The sequence below is a fragment of the Aptenodytes patagonicus genome, chromosome W (genome assembly GCF_965638725.1).
Source record: "Aptenodytes patagonicus chromosome W, bAptPat1.pri.cur, whole genome shotgun sequence".
In the NCBI taxonomy this organism is placed as follows: Eukaryota; Metazoa; Chordata; class Aves; order Sphenisciformes; family Spheniscidae; genus Aptenodytes; species Aptenodytes patagonicus.
In genome coordinates this window covers 20,615,500-20,639,495 of record NC_134981.1, presented here as the reverse complement: position 1 = coordinate 20,639,495, position 23,996 = coordinate 20,615,500, and the positions used below count along the sequence as shown (strand labels likewise).

General features: G+C 41.6%; 1 protein-coding gene across 1 annotated transcript in view; it reads left to right on the top strand.

The window, feature by feature from the left end:
• LOC143171861 (SWI/SNF-related matrix-associated actin-dependent regulator of chromatin subfamily A member 2-like) overlaps positions 1 to 23,996 on the top strand; it is a 209,646-nt gene that overhangs the window by 20,277 nt on the left and 165,373 nt on the right. The window contains exons 3-6 of the mRNA XM_076360967.1: positions 7,647 to 7,770; positions 18,203 to 18,532; positions 19,912 to 20,013; positions 21,145 to 21,394. Coding sequence (XP_076217082.1) covers positions 7,647 to 7,770; positions 18,203 to 18,532; positions 19,912 to 20,013; positions 21,145 to 21,394 — 806 coding nt within the window. The remainder of the gene's footprint in view (positions 1 to 7,646; positions 7,771 to 18,202; positions 18,533 to 19,911; positions 20,014 to 21,144; positions 21,395 to 23,996) is intronic.

Below are 23,996 nucleotides of genomic sequence, written 5' to 3'. Positions count from 1 at the left end.
AATGCCTTCATGGTCTTTATCTTGTTTTTCTCCTTCCAGCTGCACATTCCTTTCTCCGTTATTTTCTGCTTAAGTGCCTTGTCATGCCAGGTGGTACAGTGTTTGCTCATTAAAATCAAACTCAGGAATGTCCGTTAGTGAGACTCCCATTCCCACATCTCCCCCTTTTTGTTTTACTAGAAACACTGCTGAAACCGATCTTTCAATCATTTTTCGTATACATTGCAACAAACAGGGTACACAAAACAAAAATGCATATAAATACTATTACACATATCCCTCCTAGCTTGGCTAGTCCTTTTAACCAGCCACGAGGAGGAGCTGTCTGATACCCGCAAGTCTGCAAACGCAGCAGCCAGGGGGTCTTTCTCCCCGGCCACTCCCCCATCATTCACCGGAACGGATGGGGTGGCTGGGCACGCGCTCACAACACCTTGGGACACGTGCTTCATAACAACCTATAATTGGTTAATCACAGCTGTCCACGCGTTCACAACACCCTTCTCATTGGTAGCTGCCGGCTGGTCTCACCGATCTCTGCCTCCTCCTTATCCCGGGTGTTGTTCCGCTTTTGTTGTTCATCACGTGGCGAGGTTCCTTCTTCTGCTCAGGGAAGGATGGTCAAGGTCACCAGCCGTCTTTGTCAGCATATCCCTGCTACTGTTAAAAACATGGGTTGCTCACGGATCCTAGATCGTGCCCCTGCTGTACCAGCCACTCCTCCACAATTCCCCCTTCTTGTTTTTGAGCAACCCAGACTTGATTAACAATTTTCATAATTGCTTTCTTCACACAGCTAAAAATTATACAAGAGCATATACTTATTACTAATATAACAATTAAAATGCGTAAGCTTTCTTTTATTAAACTTATTATCCAAGATGGCAGTTCCCCAAATATATTCTTAAGCCAGGTATCGAATAACCCCTGATCTTGTTGAATATTCTTGGCGTGGTCCTTTAACCATTGTAGCTGTTTGTGGATTGACTCCCCATGGTCAGACAGATTCATACAACACATCCCTTCAAAATCCTCACACCCATGCCCTTGTGCTAATAACAGAAAGTCAATAGCAGCTCTATTCTGTAAAATCGCATGACGGAAGCTATCCTGATCTGCAAGTAATTTTTCAATAAGCTCTGTTGTCACATCAGCCTGCTTTTTAGCCCAACAAGCTAATTTCCCTACCTCATTTAGGGCCCTCGCAGCTGCAGCGCCTGGTACAAATAGTGAAAGGAAGACCTTTTCGGTGTCGCTAGGCAGAATTACGTCATCACGACAGTCTGGGGAAAGACCCGTGGCGGCTCTTTTTCGTCTTTGTTGTTGCCCTTTTCTTGTTATGGTTTTCCACCAATTTTGTCCCGGGGCCAGCAGGGTCAATTTTCCTAAGTAGCATGGCCCTCCTACAGCATTTGCTGGGATACCCTGCCAGGCCCTGTCCCCACATATTAAAAATACCTGTGGGGGCAATGCCTTTGGGGTACCATTGTTCCAGATCCCTATTCCTCCCTTTGTTTCCGCTCCAGCCGCTCCTAAACCATAGCTATTACCACTGTCGTTGGTACCACAAAAATCGCCCGCATCCTGATACTTGTAGTAAGATGCGTGAGAGGTGATATTAGTCCACCCTGTCCAATTTCTTGCCTGGTAGAACTGGATACCCGTCTGTAGGGGTCCCCCAAATATAAAACATGTCTGAGTCCAATTTTTAGATGTATTTCCAACTCGCATCGACCCTAACAGTTCCAACTCCTGGGGATTCCAGGGTAGCGAGTGATTTAATACTTTTATCAAGTTAGCACTACAGTTGCTAGTTGCAGTCACATTAGTACAGCTGCCATTACTGAACCCGGCAAAGTCACCCTCCTTATATCCAGGCATACCTAACAAACAAGTCCTAAACGGCTCAGTTGCTGAGGCGAGGGAAAGGCAAAACGCGGGCTGCCCTGTTTTATTTGCCCAGGTTACCCACATATTTTCCCTTGGGTTAATGCGATATATAGTTGCCGACCCTGGGATTATTAAGATTAGCCCAATTACGATCACATCTGCCCGGCTCACCGTTTTCCCTTCCAGGCGAATCGCCTTTGACATTAGATCTTTGCTGTTTCCCATCATTCTGCAAGCACGTCCCACAACTTTTTTACATTCAATCCCACAAACAATAATCAATTTGGCGTTTTCGTGGACTGTATTTCGTGTCCAGTGGTTATTAATATTCTATACAGCACTATTTCTTTCAGATAGCAAGTTTCAGATCACCTTTGTGTGCGCGTGCACCGGGCCCACCACTTCTTATCACAATGGTAACACTGACACAATACTCACGGTACACACCGTAGGCACTCTTTGTTTTTTTTTTTTTGTTTGTTGTTTTTTTTTCTTTTTTTTTCTTTTTTTTCTCTTTTTTCTTTTCTTTTTTCCTCCTTTTTTTTTCTTTTTTTTTCTTTTTTTCTTTTTTTTCTTTTTTTCCCTCTTTTTTTTCTTTTTTTTTTCTTCTTTTTTTTTTTTTTTTTTTAACCACCGTTTTTGGAAAACTCATCGCATGAGCTAAGTTCTGCGGTTACGGGTCCTCTGATTCTCTTTGTCCTGATGATAACGCAGGCTTCACAGATCTGCTGGGCACCCCGACCGGTCCATTACCTCCTTAATGGCGGTTTGTAGTGTGGCAGCCATCACTTCAGTCTGTTTCTTAATTTGAGCACGCTCTACTCGCATGAGCATGTCTTCTACCCCTGCATCTTTGGGTAGCGTGGCCAAAATGTTTTTAGTGGCATTATTGGCATTGTCAAAGGCCAAAATGCGAAACATTTGTTGTTTATTATCCTCCCCCAAATCTGGATGATCACGTATCGCCCCCCACAAGCGATCGACAAAATGACTATACGCTTCAGTGGCACCTTGCTGTACAGAACTAAAGGATGGAGTGGACGAACCGGGTAAGGCTAAAAAGGCGTCTAGCGCCAGTTTGGCAGACAACTGCAACAAAGCAATAGGAAAGACCAACTGAGCATTAATATCGTTAAACCTTCCCGTCCCCGTTATCATTTCCGCGGTAATCCCATAGAGGGGATCCCTCTGTGTTTGATGCTGTGCCGCAGCACTTGCCGCCCGCCGTGACCATTCCAACCCCCATAACAAATACTGCGTAGGTGACAATAAAAGCCTCATAAGGTTTTGGCAGTCAGCAGGGCACATCAGGTCAGCCGAAAAGATCCAGATTACAATTTGACGTGAAGCTTCTGATTTTATCCCATACTGGGACACAGTGTTTTTTGCTTGCTGTAGGATTTTCCAATCATGAGGCGCCCACTTATTGCTGTTATTCTCTTGCAGCACAGGAAAAGTACTCGCCCCCAAGCTGGATGCCGCTTGCCACTGCCCGTCCAGCATAGCGTCTCTAGCCACTTCGCTCCAGCGTCTGGGCTGAACCGTCGCTGGTGGTCCAGAGAGGCAAGGGGGTAGGGATTCCCCTGATGCCCCGGACAGGTGCTCCATTCCTCCCCTCTGGGCTGTAATTGTTGAGTCCTGTAACTGTTGCACTACCTTCTTCAGGAGCTCATTAGTCTCAGCCATACTCTGTGCTTTGCTGTCACCCTGTGGCGGAGTAGACGCACCTGAAGAGACTCCTAGAGGCGGGGCTGTTGGCCAGGGAGGGGTTAACGGAACCAGCCGCTCCTCCTCCCCGGGCCGTCGCTCTTCCGCGACCGCCTCAGTTGCCTGGTGAGCCTCCCCACCGGCAACTTCCGGACTCTTAGAACAATGGGTCGTAACCGGGAGACCCGGGGGACATGTTTTAGCCGGGTTGGACAAACCGGAGCGACACTCAACACTGTCCTTGAGCTCCTGTACAGTTTTAAATGGACTTCCCGACATTCCTCTTACCGCCGACAGCCCAAAAAACCGTGAGAGTCTAGACTCTGTGCTCTTTGGCTTTTCAGGCGGAGGCTGCGGGGCCAGCATCTGAGCGGCAGCACACGCCACCTCCCTCTCCGCCTTCATGGCTTTCAGAGTCTCTAAAACAGATCTCCACAGTTCTCGCACTGTTTTAATTTCTTTTTCCGTTTTTTCGTTCCCTTCGATAGTCTGTTCCCACATAGTGTTTCCTAAATCTCGCCATTCGAGCACAGAAAAGATCGTATGGCTGTCCTTAAAATGTCCCCAACGTTGTCCTAATTTAATCAATGTACATAATTGCTTTACCGTTGTCTCGATCCCTCTCTTTGAGAGGATGCTTACGAGCAACGCCGCTGCCGCCTCTATTTCCATGATAGCGGTCGCTCACTGGGAGGCAGTTGGCCAGACTGCTCCGTTATCTTATCCCCCTCCGATCATCGGGATAGTACAACTCCCAGCCACTTTTCTCCCGCTCCCCTTCTCTCGCTGCTCTTACCGCAGTCTCGAAGAGGCGCGCCGAACCATCCTCTGCTACCAGATGTCGGAGTTTCCCTTTGTTCAGTGTCGACGACGGAGCGGGAGTTGCGATTCCGGAGTAATGACGGATCTCAATATGAGTATGGTCATTCTCCTTTATTTACACTTATAACAAGGCTTATATAGTTATCTACTATGGACACGCGCTACCTGCAGCTTGCAGATAGGTTACAGCCTTGTGTTCACGCGCATCTATGCTCTAACAGATTGGCCCGTTCTTTCTGATCATGCGAAATGCCTTCATGGTCTTTATCTTGTTTTTCTCCTTCCAGCTGCACATTCCTTTCTCCGTTATTTTCTGCTTAAGTGCCTTGTCATGCCAGGTGGTGCAGTGTTTGCTCATTAAAATCAAACTCAGGAATGTCCGTTAGTGAGACTCCCATTCCCACAATATACGATATGGATCCTTCCAGGAGCTGGGGTCAGACACTCAGTCGACCCATTAGCTGGCCCCTGGATCCCCTGGTCTTCCAGTTGCTGGCACCTTGGCATGCAAGCCCTCAAGACCTGCAGCCTCATTCCAGTTCCTGGTACTTGCCTTGCCCCCCCACCCCTTGCACACACAGACACACACGCTATAGATCCTTGCAATAACTGGCCATAGACACTCAGTCTATTCAGTAGTTGGTCCCTGGATCCCTTGGCTTCCCAGTCGCCTCACAGATACACACACATGCAAATAGATCTCTCTGGTAACTGGTCCAGATCTATGGCCTTACCGGTAGCTGACCCCCATACCCCATCATCTCTCCAGTAGCTGGCTTGGACCTCCTGGTTCTTCTAGTAGCCAACTCGCAGACCCTCTGGTCTCTCCAGTATCTGGCCCAGGCTTATACCCTAGCTCCCAAACCTCTTATCCTACTTGCTGGCTAGTTTGGCTTGATATATGTTAGCAATCACACACTGACATACATACCCACACAATAAGCATGCACTCCAGTCTCTCCAGTTGCTGGTACCACAGACACATGGACCCCTATGACTTGTGGTTCCCCACTGCAATTGCTGGCACTTAGACCTCCATACACACACACATGCACGCAGAGTTGAGAGCCCCCTCACCCAGGGGGTGAGTTTAATGACAAGACAGGACAGACTGTGCTGATCAAGTGCAGGGCATGGTCAGACAAATGCACTCACCAGACCTGTTTATGTGCAACCAGCCCCTTTTATCCCCTTATACCTCCATTTTCCCACGCTTGTTCCTCCCAAAATCACCTAGATCCCTCCCTTTCCCTGCCTTTGGTTCCTCCCCTAAACATTCCATAATAAGTCTTGCATGATTCCAAAATGTTCTTCCTGTCATCCCATAATGAGTCCCATACCCTAGTAGGCAGTAACCCCTCTCAGTCTGTAGGTGCTTGGGAGAGCTGCTCCCATTGACTCATCAGGTGGGTTTCACACTGGAGCTGAGGGTCTCCTTGGGACAGCCCTGGGAGGAGCCGGGGCAGGGGCTCTGTCTCTAATTAGGTTATTGGGGTTCCTCCACCTGCCATTGTGCCTGTGCTCCTTTGTGTTTACAGAGATTTGCTTTTAATAGCATAATCTAACATTACATTGGCATTAATAAATCATATAGTTCCCATACTTAACAACAATTATGTGAAAATTAAATATTATATATTTAAATAACCAGAAAATCTGTACACAGGAAAATTTACTGTTGATTTATAGGATATAGTTAGGCCAGAAAGAATAAATGTAACTTTTTCTCACTAATTTTTGGAATACACTTTAGTCCATCAATCACATTATCAGCAGCATCAGGGTGTCAACAGCATCAGGAAATCTCCTGAACTCAAAATATTTGGAAGCTGGGAGGATAGAAGAGGGAAGCGTTGCTATATGTTTGCCCTGATCTTATTCTTCCTGGGTATTCACCTCTGGTCCCTTCTGGAGACAGAAGAAAGGGAAAGATGGTCTTGGTCGGAAGTGGTATAGCTGTTCTTATGCACCAACTGGGTCGTGTATTTTTTAACTATATATATTTATTAACCAGAACAATGGTATTTTCCATAGATCTTACTCGAGGGACAGAGAGAGAACTGTGCGCTCTATGATCTCTCTTCCTATTTGCTCATAACCAGAAGCATAATCCCTTGTTTTGGTTTTTTTTATTTATAACCATGTGTGGCAGGTTAGCCTTGGCCAGCAGCCAAATGCCCACCCAGCTGCTCACTCACTCCCCCTCCTCAACAGGACGGGGGAGAAAATAGGATGAAAAAGCTCATAAGGTGAGATAAAGACAGGGAGATAGCTTACCAATTACTGTCACGGACAAAACAGACTTGACTTGGGGAAAATTAATTTTATTTATTTATTTATTAAAATAGATTTGGACAGTGAGAAACAAAGACAAAAAAAATAAAGCATGGTGTCCTTCATGGGCCGCAGGGGAATACCTGCTCTGGCGCCCGGGGCACCTCCTCCCTCTCCTTCTTCTCTGACCTTGGTGTTTGCACTGCTGTTTCTCACTCCCCCCCCCCCCCACTTGTCCAGTATTTGGCTCAGCTCTGGCCTGCAGTGGAACTATTGCTGAGCTGGCTGGAACTGGCTGTGTCAGGCATAGGGCAGCCCCTTACCTCTTCTCCCTCTTCTCACAGAGGTCACCCCTGCAGTCCTGCCCCCTCCCGCTACCAAAGCCTTGCCACTTAAACCCAATACACCACGTATACCATAAATGATTGCTGGCTGTAGAAAAATTAGCATGATGTCACAAGCAGGATTTTTACTTGAAGTAAAAATATACGAATAAGAAATTGATTCCTTTAATGGAATCTTTGTGTTTGAAGGAAAACAGCATTTGGGACGTTCCAGTATAGTGGCAACTGAAAGGCAAAAGGTTGGGTTGATAATTTGGCCTAAGCCACAGGCTGTACTGTTCTAAGTTGGTCTGCATTACACTGCTTTGTTATATGAAGTCAACACAGTTCATTTGTTTCTGTTTGGACAATTTTCCTCCAGTTTGTAGTACTTGATATTGTCCAAACAGCTCATAAGGAATCAGAAAAAGAAAAGGAAGCAGCAGGAAGGGGGATAAATGTTCTCATGTTGTGCTCTGCTTTCCAAAAATCTGATTCCAGGGACAGAGTCCCATTGTATTTACTTATAATAGGTAGTATGAGAAGTTTATATGCTTCTTTATATACTTGTGTAAATTTTTATTTTATGACCCTTTGATTTGTTTTAGTAGATATATTTTTTTTTTACAGCCTACTGATGGCTTGCATGAAAAAGGAATGGTTGAAGATGTTCATTGTAGCTCTATGAAGAGTATGCGACCTCCTCACCCTGGAATGGGCCCACTTCAGAGTCCAATGGACCAACATAATCAAGGTTTATACATATTATGCATGCAGTATGATTTTTGGGGCCCTTTTGTGCTACAGGAAGTCACAAGTTCCTTGGAACAAGTTTCTTATATTTCCTCTGTGCTCTGTTTGGAAAAGATAAATTGTGATATTGAGGGGAGTAGAGGAATAACTTAATTATCTTGCTTTTTGGAGTGTTCATCAACCATGTACTGAAAAAAAGGGGGAATGTAAGGGCTTGGGTAAGGTTATAATCTGTGACCTGGGTAACTTTCTACGATCTTCAGCAAATCACTAAAGTCCATTATAGATTTCAGTTTCCATTTTTAAAACAGTTTTCTTCTTTTTTATGTCAGTATTGTAAACATAAGTGCATTAGTTTGATTGGTTTGAATCCTATGATGGAGGAATCACAAGGGAAAAGTCAAACCAGCCTGGAGTGGCCTTATTTAATATCTGCCGTGTTTGGTCAAGTACTGTTCATAGGTTTTGCCAAAAAATTGTGCCCAACAACAGAAACAAAATAGAAGCTAATTTCATCATATGTCTTCTTCATGTCCTTTAGTTCACAAGGTAAAAGGAAACGTATTCTATAAGCAGCTCAGTATGTTGAAGGTTTAACTGACAACACCTACTTTCATTAATTAGTTTAGCAGATAAGGTTCTGTATATTGCATAACTAGTTGTATTACAGCAATGCCTAAAGACCCTGACTAGAATTAGGAGGCCTGTTTTACCAGTCCCTGTACAAATCTATTAAGAGATGGTTACTTTTTTTGATGTGTTTTTGTGTTTGTTAGATTGGATAAGACAAATGGCGGGAAGAGAAAACAGGTATAGATTAGCAGAATGTCTTTGCTTGAACCGCTGTGTGACTCTGAGTGGGATCCTGGTCAATACTTGTTCCTGTACCTTGAGCATTGGAAAGTATTGGTTTTCAGTTACACCTTTCACTACCAATTAAGTGAAATAGAACTGACTTCTGAAGGTATAAATTCTCCATCAGATTAAAGTGTTTTTCTGCTGATTTCAGTGGAATTCAAGCATGCTCATCTGAGAGCAAAACTTTACCTGAGTATGCATTCAGAGACAGTTTTGCTTGTAACAAATGTGTTTCCTAAAATGAACAGAATGTTTACTCTGAAAATGAAAACTGGTTCAATTTAAACATAATGTGCTAATAATACAGTACAATACTTAGCACTGTGGGTCATGGCTCATGCATGGGACTTCTCTGTGCTACAATAAAACTAATAAGCAGTAATAACAGGTACGACTGTCTATATAATAGACATGTATAGTGCTTGGCTTGCTTCTGCATAGCATTCTAATTTAGAAGAAAAGTAGCACTAAGCAAAATGAATATAACCCATATTAAACAGACTAAAACTTGTTAAGTGATAGCTTATAAAAATAACTAAATAGCGAATCATCAACCAGTTGGGGACATTTCTAGTTGGTCTTGCGGGAATCTGAATATATTTGTCATAAATATGTCATAAACTCATTGCTGGTAGAATTTGCAGATAACAGTGGTGTAGCAGTAAATAACAAAAGGAACAAGTTGATTATATATGCTAATCAAGATCATAGAAAGATATCAATGAATTGAAACAAACCAAAAAACCCTCTTGTTTTTTTCATGGAATTTGGAACTAAATAAGTGCAATTACTGTGATACATCAGTGAAACCCACTCCAATTACAATGTTTAAAGTGCTCTGTTCACAGTTGATAAAAGAACTTGAAATGCAAAGATAAGCACTGCAGGGTTTTTAAGGCTCTGGGACTTAATCTCTATACATTTTTAATCATGAAGCAGTGTTTGCTGAGCTTTTTACAATAAAGCTACCCAAATTTAGGTTAACATAGAGTTCACCAAGTTACTGCTTCTTCACAGAGAATATTGATATTTACTGTCCCTACTGTTCTTAAACTTAGCTGCACTTTCTTTTCTGATCCTTTCAGCCTTTTAAAGATGAGAAAAATCTATTTGGTCATCTTATCCATCTGTCTGCTAGTGGAAGACTACCTCTCAACAGTATATTTCTCCAGTCCTAATTTTGAATGAATTGCATGCTTGGGGCCTTCATATCTTTCTCTTAGTTGACAGTTTCACAAGAGATGATATTAGCACTGGCCATATTACCAATGAGGAAAATTTTATACTTTGCTTACCTTAAATAAATCTTCTTGTAGCTTCAGTCCTGTATGAATATATTTCTCACTGTATATTTCTTCTAAGATGTTATGTGCTCTCACTGTGTATTGTGAATACCTATTCTGTTCCTCCTTCTGAGACTACATTTAATTAATGAAAAAAGTGATAGTCAACCTAAATGAGCCATTGAACTAAATTTCTTCAATTCTGGTTTATATCTCTCCTCCCAAAACTTGTTTGCATTCATCGTTTCAATAAAAATCCCATCCCCACCCCCCTGCCATCAGTTGTATCAGAGCTGACAGCAGTTGAAATTTTAATGTATATGGTCCACATACATTTTCATCATTTAAGTCATCTTAATATTTAGTGGTAGTTAAGAGCTTAGTTGACTTAAGCACTGTTGAATGTTCCACTGCTTGGAATGGTGGAATCTTGACTGTGCATCTAGTGCTATTATGGTATTGTGGTTTAGAATTAATAATGTCATCTGCTGTTTATTCATAGAGTGGAAAAGGAGTACAAGTTTTCCTCAGCTTTCAGCTCCCATTTTCTCAACTTTGAAAGAATTAGTCCAAATGAAGAAAAAGTTCTATTTGCATCTGCTAAATAAAATGAAAGCAGAAGCAATTAAGGCAAAAAAATTATATACGCTCCTCCCCCCCCCCCCCCCCCTTGCTTCTGGAGGTGTGTTAGAACTAGGGTTTGTTCCACTGTGAAGACTGAAAATAATATGCTTAATTTATATAACACATGATGCTATGACATACTTGTGTAGATCAAGTTGTATCAAAGTTTGAAAAAAAATTGGTTGCTAATTATATATATAGTTAAGAAAGCCTTTTAACTTCCTAAAATTTGAGAAGGACTCACAGGAACAGCCTCTTCTACTAGGGGTCACAGAGAAGATGGAGCCAGACTATTCAGAGGTGCCTGCTGCCTAGCAAGAGGTATTCTAATTGTGCATAAGGAAAAAAAAATTCACAGTGAGAGTTGTGCAGCACTGGAACAGAGGCCCAGAGAGGCCTTGGAGACTTTCAAAATTTGCCTGGATAAGGCTCTGAGCAGCCTGATCTAACTTTGAAGTTAGCCCTGTTTTGAGCAGAAGGTTAGAATACATGACCTCCAGAGGTCCAACCCAGATGATACTATGATTCTATTTTTTAACAAGATACTAATGTTGTTTGATTTTAAATAATTTGGTAAAAGAAAGTATATTCATATAAGAAAAAAAAAAAAGCTGATTGTTTCCATTCAGAATATTGGCAACCATTAGAATTATAGCATTAAAGTCTTTGTTATTATGGTACTATATGCATCTCTGATTTAAGTTGTCTTTGTAGCTCTGCATTTTAAATAGCAATGAATTAATACTTTTGTAATGCAGAGCATTGCATAGATATATGGTTTACATTAGGCCCAGATGCAAGTGGCAGAAAATTCACATGAAATCTGGGGAATTTACTTGCGATGTCAAGGCTATTTTTTTTCCTCATATTTCGTGTCTTTTCCCCTGTATATTTTCCAGAATTAACAGTTATCTGATTGTCCTCTGCCAGCACACAGAACTCCCTTGTTGCAATCACTCTGTGCTGGGGTCATCTTACCTTTCCCAGATTAAACTAAGCAGGATGGGTTTATGTCAGGACTAAAATCAAAGACATCTGAGGAAAATCTAGAAGTGGTGGTATTGGCATTCAGTAGGTAGCATTCTTCTGAGCAATTAATGGGCTGGGTTTTGAGAAATTGATGCATACTTATGGTAGAAATTTATGTGTACTGCAAAAATGCATTTGAAATGCCTGCTAATTGAGGAAAACTTGTTTGCAAAGTCTGAAAAGAAGTCCAGACTCTTCTTGTCTGTATCTTTAATATTCTTTAGCCCTATATCTTTAACTTTTCCTTTTTGATATATACCAGATAACCTTTACCTTCATCAGTCTCCATCATAAGTTTCTACCTTATTCAGCACTCGTGCATGCTCACCTGTAGTAGAGCATGTGTAGATAGGAAAAATCAAGTGGTATAGAGGCTTTATGAGTACAAGCTTGCAAGTACTGTCACTGGTAAACCAGTGAATCACAGAATAGTTGAGGTCAGAAGGGAACTCTGGAGATCATCTAGTTCAACCCCCCTGCTCAAAAACGGGTCAACTAGAGCAGGTTGCTCAGGATCTTGACCAGTTGGGTTTTGCATATCTCCAAGGATAGAGACTCCAGAATCTCTCTGGGCAACCTGGTCCAGTGTTTGACCACCCTCACAGTAAAAAAAAAGCTTTTTCTTACATTTAAGTGGAATTTCTTGTGTTTCAGTTTGTGCCCATTGCCTATTGTCCTTTCAGTGGGCACCACTGAGAAGAGTCTGGCTCCATCTTCCCATCCCATCTCATTCAATCTCTCCTCATATGTCAAACGCTCTGATCATACTTCATGATATTTGTGGCCCTTTGCTGGGCTCACTCCAGTATGTCCATGTCTCTCTTGTACTGGGAAGCCCAGAACTGGACACAGTACTCCAGGTGTGGTCTCACCAATGCTGAGTAGAGGGGAAGAATTGCCTCCCTTTATCCGCTGGCAACACTCTTCCTAAAGCAGCCCAAGGTGCTTTTGGCTGCCTTTGCTGCAAGGGCACATTGTTGGCTCATGTTACACTTGGTGTCAACAAGGACCCCCAGGTCCTTTTCTACAAAGCTGTTTTCGAGCTGTTTGGCCTCCAGTCTGTATTCGTGAATGGGGTTATTCCTCCTCAGGGGCAGGACTGGGCATTTCCCTTTGTTGAATTTCATGAGGTTCCTCTCTGCCCATTTCTCCAGCCTGTTGAGGTCCCTCTGAATGGCAGTACAACCATCTGGTGTATCAGCCACTCCTTTCCAATTCTTTATTATCTGCAGACTTGCTGAGAGTGCACTCTGTCCCATCATTCAGGTCATTAATGAAGATGTTAAACAGTACTGGCTGCAGTATATCTCATATCTCACCAATTTGGTTATAAGGATGCTGTGAGAGACTGTGCCAAAGGCCTTGCTAAAGTCAAGGTAAACAACATGCACTGATCTCCCCTAGTCCACCAAGTGAGTCATCTCATCATAGAAGGCTATCAAGTTGTTTAAGCTTGATTTCCCCTTCATAAATCCATGCTGACTACTCCCAATCGCCTTCTCATCTTTCATATGTTTGGAAATGGCTTCCAGGATTATTTGTTCCATCACCTTCCCAGGGACAGAGGTGAGGCTGACTGGCCTGTAGTTCCCTGGATCCTCCTTCTTGCCCTTCTTGAAAATAGGAGTGACATTTGCTTTCTTCCAGTCCTCAGGAACCTCTCCCAATCATCATGACCTTTCAAAGATAATCAAGAATGTCCTCGCAATAATATTGGCCAGTTCCCTCAGCACTCATGGGTGCATCACATCAGGTCCCATGGTCTTGCGTACATTCAGATAGTTTAAATGTTTCCCTAACCTGATCCTCCTCTACTGAGGGTAAGTCTTCCTTTCTCTAGACTTTCCCTCTAGTCTCAGAGGCCTAGGATTCCTGAAGGCTGGTCTTAACAGTAAAGACCAAGGCAAAGAAGGCACTGAATACCTTGGCCTTTTCTATGTCCTTTGTCACCAGGTTCCCAGCCTCATTCAGCAGTGAGCCCACATTTTTTTTTTTCTTCCTTTTCCTGCAAGTATACTTGTAAAAGTCATTCTTGCCCTTCACATCCCTTTCCAGTTTCAACTCCAGATGAGCTTTGGCTTTCCTAACCCCATCCCTGTGTGCTTCTACAGTGTCTCTATACTCCTCCTGGGTCACCTGCCTCTGCTTCCACCTCCTTTGCACTTCCTTTTTTTCTTTGATTTTAGTCAGGAGCTCCTTGTCCAAAACTGCAGGCCTCCTGTTGCCTTTGCTTGACTTCCTGCGTGTCATTGAGCTTGAATGATGTGATTCTTGAATATCAACCAGTTCTCTTGGATCCCTCTTCTTTCTAGTGCTGTATACCCTGAGATTCTTTCAAGCAGCTCCCTAAAGATGCTAAAGTCTGCTCTCCTGAAGACCAGGGTTGTGCTCGAGGTTGGCCAGTGTGTCTTGACTCTTTTTAAAGGTTTTGCACTTAAAGTAGAAAACCTCTATATGGCATCACAAAACTTTATAGAGTCCATGAATGTCACATTTTATAGCTAATAATGAGAAGTTTGGAAGGTTTTTGTCCTTACCTGAAATAATTATTGGTGTTTTATTTTAATCTTTACTTTTGTAAAACTTGTTTTCCTTATTACCAAGATTCCCAATGCATGTGACTTTGAGGGAGAGAAGAAATGTAATTATTAAATATGTAGAAATCTAAAAAAAAAATTCATTTCTAGAAATTCCTCTCTCCATAGCAATGTCATGCACTTAAGGCTTGAATTGTCAGGGTTAAAACCGAGTGCTGTATGTCTCATTTCACTTTTTTGACTTCACTTTTTTGTAGCTCAGATAGATTTAAGATCCAGCATCTCAAAACCTATCACTGATTTAGGACTAAATAACTTTGAAAAGTATAATGTAGCGGGGAGACAAAGAAATCTTTCTTTGGCAGACAGTTTTGAAAACAGCTTAGTTAAAAGTAGCTGCTATTTAAAGGAAATTGTGAGATTTGGAAATGTAACAGTAATGGAAAAATACAATAAATAAGAAACCAAAATTTAAAAGCATAAGACGATAGAGCAATTATATGCTTTTTTAACACCATAATGTATTCATTTAGAGCAGTGTCTTCAGTAAGTGGGATTTTAGCCCCCCCCTTTTCTTAATAAAGAAAGAATTATTTTTGAGAGTAATTAGTAGTCTCAGTCCTGACACCTTTGGTGGACAGAGATTAATAAATGGAATAAACCGTATGATCTGTATGATTATTTATAATGGCTTTTATTACCAGCAATATATTTATGAATATATGTATAAGCAATTTTGATATTAATCTTTCTATTGAATAATCTCAGTAATTTTAGCTTTTTACCCTTAATGTCTCTTATTCTTCCTTTTCATTCTTTCCTCAACTCTTTCTTTCTATCTTTCCCTTAGGTTCCTTATTTTTTCTTATTTTCAACAGGGTCGTCTTTTCTTGCCTTTTTGCTCTTTAGTTATAAAACTGAATTCTTAGTCTCTTTCTGTCTTATCTGATCTTTTCCCAACTAAACCTTCTTTTTCTGTCCTGTCCTTCCATTTCCTTTTCCTATTTTTGAAAAACAAAACAAAACACAACCAACCCCAAATCTTCTGTTCTTCTTTCTTTATCTTTTCTCTCAGTTATTTTTAACGTGTACTTCACAGTAGGATATTAGTATCCTCAGACCCCACCTTTCATTAACTTTCAGTTCTTTAGCACTCTCATGTCTCAGCTTGTATGAATTCTGAATCTACAGCTACTGGCATCTCACCAGTCAAAATTTGTAGAGTTCCCCTATGCTGCCCTTATTGGAAGAACAGTGAAATAAGGGAAGGAGTAAAATTGCTTGTTACTGTGACCAGGACTAGGTATCGATAAAGTTGGCATAGTTTTAGTTCAGAATGTCAGATCAGCCAAGGAATCACAGGACTAGATTTGATTCCACAGAACTCAGGGAAGTCTACATGAACTTTTGAGTTCTGTGACCTATAACTTGGTCAAAGACTGTGAAAGGGAACTAGATTTGTTGTTTTGTAAGGCTCATCAGATTGATACTGTGGTGGGTTGACCTCAGCCAACAACTAAGCACCCACCAGCTGCTTCCTCACACACCCCCTCCCCCAGCAGTATGGGGGAGAGAATTAGAAGGCCAAAAGGAAGAAATTACTTGTGGGCTGAGATAAAGAGAGTTTAATAAGTGAAGGAAAGAGAAAAAAAAACACCAAGTGATGCAAAGGCAATCGCTTGCCACCTCCCACAAGCAGACTGATGCCCAGCCAGTGTCCGAGCAACGGCTACTTTGGAAAGACTTCCCCATCGTTTTTTATTGCTCACCATGGCATGGAATATCCCTTTGGCCAGTTCAGATCAGCTGTCCCGGCTGTGTCCCCTCCCAACTTTTTGTGCACCCCCAGCCTACTCCCTGAGGGGGCAGAGTGAGAAACAGAGAAGGACTTGACACTGTGCAAGCACTGTTCAGCAATAGCCAAAACATTGGTGTGTTATCAACAGTGGTTTAGTCACAAATCCAAAACACAGCACCATACAGGCTGCTATGAAGAAAATTAACTCCATCCCAGACAGACCCAGTACAGATATAAATGTTATTTTTCTTCTGCAAATCTCTCTTTCACAGCTGGTGGACATCTTTAAAATCTAACTGTAGTGCATCACCTAAAGGAGTCTTAAGATTTTTTTGTCTTGGATATGCTTTGGAGTCTTTGATCTCTCACTTAAAAAGCATATCCATACCGTCTATTTTCATGGATGTGTTATGAAGCTCAGGGAAATATTTGTGAAGTATAATTAAAATTCAAAACCTAAACCCACCAAAAAGCAAGGATTGTAATAAGATGAATTCTGTTCCCTTCAGAGTTGTGCTCACCCTGTGTGGTGGGTCAACCGTGGCTGGCCTCCACGTGCCCTCCCAGCTGTTCTCTCACTCCCCCTCCTCAGCAAGATGGGGAGAAAATAAGATGAAAAAAACCTCATGGGTCAAGATGAGGACAGGGAGATCACTCACCAATTACTGTCACAGGCAAAACAGACTCAACTTGGGGAAGACTAATTTAATTTATTTCCAATTAAAAAGAGAGTAGGATAGTGAGAAACAAAAACAAAGCTAAAAACACCTTCCCCCCACCCCTCCCTTCTTCTTCCCAGGCTCAATTTCACTCCTGGCTCTTCTACCTCCTCCTCCACCACCGAGTGGCACAGGGGAGATGGGGAATGGGGGTTGCAGTCAGTTCATAAAGCTTTTTCTCTGCTGCTCCTTCTTCCTCACTGTGTTCCCCTGTTCCAGCATGGGGTCCCTCCCATGGGATACAGTCCTTCACGAACTTCTCCAATGTGGGTCCTTCCCACGGGCTGCAGTTCTTCATGAACTGCTCCAGCATAGATCCTTTCCACGGGGTGTAGTCCTTCAGGAACGGCATGCTCCAGCATGAGTCCCCCACAGGCCACAGTTCCTGCCAGAAAACCTGCTCCAGTGCAGGCTCTCCACAGGGTCACAGCTTCCTTCAGGGCACATCCACCTGTTCCGGCGTGGGGTCCTCCATGGGCTGCAGGGTGGATATCTGCTCCATCGTGGTCCTCCACAGGCTGCAGGGGGACAACCTGCTTCACCATGGTCTTCACCATGGGCTGCAGGGGAATCTCTGCTCCGGTGCCTGGAGCACCTCCTCCCCCTCCTTCTTCACTGACCTTGGTGTCTGCATAGTTGTTTCTCTCACATTTTTCTCACTCCTCTGTCTCCCAGCTGTTGTGCAGCAATTTTTACCCAATTTAGCAATTATTTAAATATGTTATCACAGAGGCACCACCAGCTTCACTGATTGGCTCAGCTTTGGCCAGCAGCGGGTCTGTTTTGGAGCCTGCTAGAACTGGCTCTGTCCAACATGGGGGCAGCCCTGTGTCTCTTCTCACAGAAGCCACCCCTGCAGCCCCCCCTCCCCACTACCAAAACCGTGCCATGTAAACCAAATATACCCTGTTAGATCTTTTATAGGATTTAATGTTCAACAGCTTCTTCAGAAGATAGTTTTTGTGTTCAAAGTTGATACTCTGGGTTTTCCAGCACCTGGATGGTAAAAGGTAGTGAACGTTATTTCTCAGACTAAAAGCTTTAATCTACGTAAGCTTGAGGAATTATATAAAAATATGAATTAGATACTGTCTGTTTTTATATTTGTATGTTGGAGAGTATTAGCAAAAAGGTTATGTATCATTAAATAGGTGCTTTGATGTATGCACATCAAAATAAATATATAAATATATAAATATATAAATATAATGCTGTTTTTATAAACTGTAAAATAGGCAAACATCTTTGAAAACATTCTACAATGAAATATTCATTCAACATACAGGTGAACCAGTGCCCTATCATGCCATTTGATTGCTGTATTTCACATGCAATTTAGTTTTAGGTTGTTTTACCCCAAATGTGAGGGGAGTTAATTATTCTGTTTGAATAATAGCTCTTGTAGCCTTCTTGCTGTCTCAGGGAATTTCAGATCATACTTCTGTTCTTGTAGAAAATATTACAGCTCTACTAATGTGAGAGAATTTTTTTATACTTCAGATACTGTTTAAGGTAAAGAAACTTCAGTGGAGTTTAGACTTGATTAACCTGGAAAATAAGTTTTTGAACCTCTTATCTGCTCCAGGCTATATGTCTCCACACCCATCTCCACTGGGAGCACCAGAACATGTGCCCAGTCCAATGTCTGGACGAGGTCCAACTCCACCCCAGATGACTCCAAATCAGCCAGGACCCATGATACCAGGAGACCCACAAGTTATGAGTCAACCCAACAGAGGTCCTTCCCCTTTCAGTCCTGTACAGCTACATCAGCTCCGAGCTCAGATTCTAGCATACAAAATGTTAGCTAGAGGTCAGTCTTTACCAGAAAACCTCCAACTTGCTGTTCAAGGAAAGAGGACCCTGCCTGGCATTCAGCAGCAACAGGTTCCTGCTGCCTATAGCAGGCAATCAAGTAAGTGAATGTAGGCACCATGTCATTGGCAAGATGCTTCTTTAAGTTCTACCTGTGGAAAATAACAGAAATTGTTGGTGTGCAGGCATATAATTTGGAACCATTTGCAGACATCTATATGAATAATGACCTATGGTTTTAAGTTGGAGTAAGTGCATAAAGCACATTATTAATAGGATACTGTAATTTTTTTAAAAATAGAGATAAAAGTAATTTATATACTGTCTGTCCCGATTATGCCTGCCACTTTTGCAAATGTTTGTCACAATTTGCCAATTACATTTTACTGCTTTTCTTAGAATGCGTTTTCACTCCCCTGTGAAAAATAGATATAAAATCTAGAAGTTGACTGATTATGCAGATCATGAAAATTGAAACTATATGCAGTATGCTGTCAAGTGCATAACATAGGGAAAAGAGTTTCTCATAATAATAATAGATGTTATAATGCAGTACGCAAACTTATTTTGGTCTTAAACAGCTGTGTTACTTTAAACAGCTTGCACCTGTTACGTTTTCTGAACAAGTCTAATCCTAAGATCAATTTAATGGGGAGGGAGGGAAAGGAGGGGAGTTTTCTGTTGTTGAAGTTTGGTTTTGTTTGTAAGTTCATTAATTTGTATGATGATTGTCTTTCACTTTTTCCCTCCTCCACAACCTCAAGAAAATAAAGAAATGGTTTATCTAGCTATATGGATATTATATTGATCCCATTGTGATATCTTAATAACAGTATTATGTGCATATTTTTTGACTCTTCGTTGCATTCAACCTCAGACCTTTTAGGACCTTTTCCCATGGGAAAAAAAAATTCCAGTTTACTTAAAGGCAGTTTTAAATATCCTTTATGTATTTCTTTTGTCTTTTCCATTTTGTACATTTTTTAACCAAGGGCTATGAAAATGTGATCTTTATTTTAAAAAATTTATCTCCTCCTGCTGTTTATTACTCACTTGAAATAATAATCCTGTCTTCGTGATATCATAATATACACCATACAAATTATTTTGGGCACAAAATTAGCTTCAAGAACAGAGTAAAAAATATGCTGATTATTTTAAAGAGTTAACGATTTCTGTAAACTGTTATTTAGCTTTAGAAACTGAGGGTAAAGATGATCCTATTTTCTTATAAAAAGTAATTTGAATAACTGGTCACAATTTCAATGCATGTGGCTTTGTCATCAAGTATTTTAAAAGATGTGATTTTAATATACCTCATTACATTAATTTTTTGCACAGTGGAATCCACTTAAATCTGTATTTAATGCACAAAGCTTATTTGCATAAATAGACTGGCATATTGGAATGCAGAAGGATTTTTTAATGTGTAGTAATGTTTTATATTTTAATAATTTTCTTTCCTCTGTTAAATTATAGGTATTGGGTCACATGCAATGAGTGGTCCTACAGCTGGCCCAGGACCAGCTCCAGGAGTACCTGGACATATAGCTGCCATGACCCCTAAACCTTGGACAGAAGGTAGAAGGGAGTATAGCAGTAATTTTATATCATGCATACAGTTAAGGTTAAACCGTGTGGGTAGGGATTGGGGAAGAGGCAGGAAAAAGAATGGGGAAATAAAAAGGCATAAAGAAGAAATGGTGTGACCTTTACTTTGCCTAGCACTTAAATATCAAGGAGTGTTTTACCACTTATTCAAAGGTGAATGAGTTGACCAGATGAAATTATTGCAGCTGTTAGGCAACCTGAACATGAAGCACCCTCTACAATCAGAATTAAATATATAAGCTTGTTCCTTTTCCACAGATTGATGCAGATGGTTGAATGCCAGATGGATGCTGGATCTGAAGTGAAATTGATTACAAAACTACAGGCATATTGTGTAGTTGTATTTTTAGCAATAAATTATTATGTTTCCTCAAACAATCAAGTGATATCTTTATTGTTGCAGATGTCTGTTCTCAGTGACTCTCTCACATCTGTGTGCATGAGTGACTTCCTGACTTGTTAGGGTACTGAAACCTGTGCTGTCATTGGCAGGTGCTATATTCATGTTAACTGATGAGTTAGTTAACTTTCAAAATAGTTAGAATGCTATAACATAAAAGAGTAATCAGATACAAAGTATTTCAGATACATAAATATATTTAATTGGGAGTTGGGGGCAAAATGGAAGCTATTTATATTTGCCAGGTATATTTAAGTACTATTGCTGAAATTTTAATACGGCTTACTGGTTCTCACAGAGAGTTGTAAAAGCAGGCCTACTCATGCTTCTAGTCAAATTGTGACTGTCGATTCATCCTTGCAAGCGGTATAAGGACAATGAACATATGAAGAGGCAGAATTTGGTCCTGCGCTTATATGAAACTAGTTCTAGAGGGCTCTTACTAACACTAGATATACTTAAAAAACAGTGTGAATTAAAAAAAAAAGAGGTGTTGTTCATAAATTGACATGCACTTTTTTTTTTTTTTTGATCACTTTCTGCAATGTCCATTTGAGTTTGTTTCTCTATAGGGAGGGAAACGTAATATTTTTCCTGATAAGTTTGAACGTTTGTCTTAGCTTCATGTTTTGACCTAAAAAATCATCTTGGATTTTTTACTGCATTCCATATTTCATGTTGTCATGTTTCTTATGTTCTAGGCCAAGCCCCAGATATGAGCATTCCCAATATACCACAAAAGCTCTCCATACCATCTCCTAGTGGGAGGCCTTCTCCTGCCCCTGCTGCTTCCCAGCCTTCTGCAGCCATGCCTGGGCCCTCTGTACCACAGCCCATACCTGGACAGCCTTCACCTATTGTGCAGCTGCAGCAAAAACAGAATCGTATCAGCCCTATCCAGAAACCACAAGGATTGGATCCAATTGAAATACTCCAGGAACGTGAATATAGGTAAAAGCTGAATAACAAGATTTAAAAGCATATGCTTATTTTTTACTTTCTCAGTGGGCACTCTTGCAATCATCCCCTGTATTGTAGTGATCGTAGTTTAAATTGAGTTTCCATAGAGGGACCATGTCAAAAACAAGTACAGAGACATCAAACTGTAAAGCATGATTTAATTTCAGCCCAAGTTCTGAATTAGCAAAGCATATTGGTAGTATCATTGCAAACCAGCTTAACTTTAAAATGGACTCAAGTACTTGGCTGGATTAGTGTGATATTTGGAAAGCTGCAAATAATAATAGCTATGAAATTAAAATCCTTGGAATCCACATGGAAACTATTTTAGTACAGAAAGTATTCAGAACCGTAAACAAAAGGAAATCAGAAGAAAAAAAAATGGCAATGAAAAGACTGAAGAATAAGTGGCCAAAGCAAAAACTAATTTTGTATAATGATAAATGGGTTGGCTGGACTACCAAAGAATAGTGAGAGTATTAAGGAGGTGAAAGTGAAGATGAAAAATAGGATACCAGGAAGTATGGTCCATAAATGTTGAGTTAGACTCCTAAGTAAGTACACTAATTAAAAGGTGATGAGTACCCAGTAATATTCCTAGTAACACACAGAGGATCTAATCTCTTATGATTTTCTGTGGTTAGAAAGTGTCGTGGTTAAATCTCAGTCGGCAACTAAGCACCACGCAGCTGCTCGCTCACTCCCCCCTCCCCAGGTGGGATAGGGGAGAGAATTGGAAGAGCACAAGTGAGAAGAAACTCGTGGGTTGACATAAAAAACAGTTTAATAATTGAAATAAAATGATAATAATATTAATATGATAATAATAATAATACACAAAACAAGTGATGCACAGTACAATTGCTCACCACCCGCCGACCGATGCCCAGCCAGTCCCCGAGCAGCGGCCCCCCTGGCCAGCTTTCCCCAGTTTATATGCTGAGCATGACGTCACATGGTATGGAATGTCCCTTTGGCCAGTTTGGGTCAGCTGTCCTGGCTGTGCCCCCTCCCAGCTTCTTGTGCACCTCCAGCCTTCTCAGTCAGTAGAGCATGGAAAACTAAAAAGTCCTTGGCTAGTGTAAGCATTACCTAGCAACAACTAAAACATCGGTGCGTTATCAACTTTGTTCTCATCCTAAATCCAAAACACTGTACCAGCTACTAGGAAGGAAATTAACTCTATCCCTGCCGAAACCAGGACAATATCCACCCCTTATTCTATACCATCTGCGTCATGCTCAAGTCTCATATTTTCCAGTACATTTTCATTAATCACCACCCCTTTTTTTTCTATATATACACACACACACACACACACAGACACAGATATCATTCCCTTAGTCTGTGGGCCATCCCTCTAAAACGTTTGGTGAGTTCATTTAGTCCATGACCTCGGGCTCCATCTGTCATAATAATCTTCCAGGGCAGGAAAAAATGGAGATGGTATGTGGTGTTGGATTGTTTCATGTTGAAGTCAGTTCTGGTACCGTCATCACTGTGCTTTGCTTGGTTTCACTGAAGTTATTCTTCATTAGTCTGGGTGATTCTTATTGTAATAACATTAGTATGGCATATAATATTATTAGTATATCTGTGTATTATTAGTATAACTATTATAACTATAATTAGTACTTAACATCACATAATTCAGATCATTGGCTATTCTCACCCAAAATCAAATCCCCTTGAGGTACACATCGGACTTCCCCATCCTTCCGCATTATCCACCAAGTGCACCCAGGTCCTTGAGCAAAAGCAATCCCACGGATGGGTTTGCCTTTGCCCGAGGCAGGAATAACCCAGACTGTCTTCCCCAACACATTTTTTATGTGCACTACAGGGACTTTATTCCCATCTACAGTACATAAAAGTTCTGACTGGGCAGGGCCTGCTCGATTGGCAGATCCCCTCGTGTTGACTAACCAGGTGGCCTTTGCTAAATGTGTATCCCAATGTTTGAATGTCCCGCCACCCATTGCTCTCAGCGTAGTCTTTAACAGTCCATTGTATCGTTGGATTTTCCCAGAGGCTGGTGCATGATAGGGGATGTGATACACCCACTCAATGCCGTGCTCTTTGGCCCAGGGGTCTATGAGGTTGTTTCGGAAATGAGTCCCGTTGTCTGACTCAATTCTTTCTGGGGTGCCATGTCGCCATAGGACTTGCTTTTCAAGGCCCAGGATAGCGTTCCGGGTGGTAGCATGGGGCACGGGATATGTTTCCAGCCATCCGGTGGTTGCCTCCACCATTGTAAGCATGTGGCGCTTGCCTTGGCGGGTTTGTGGGAGTGTGATATAATCGATCTGCCAGGCCTCCCCATATTTATATTTCAGCCATCGTCCTCCATACCAGAGGGGCTTTAACCGCTTGGCTTGCTTGATCGCAGCGCATGTTTCACATTCATGGATAACCTGTGCAGTAGTGTCCATGGTCAAGTCCACCCCTCGATCACGAGCCCATCTATATGTTGCATCTCTTCCTTGGTGACCTGAGGTGTCATGGGCCCACCGACCTATAACTAACTCACCCTTATGTTGCCAGTCCAGATCCACCTGAGCCACTTCAATCTTAGCAGCCTGATCCACCTGCT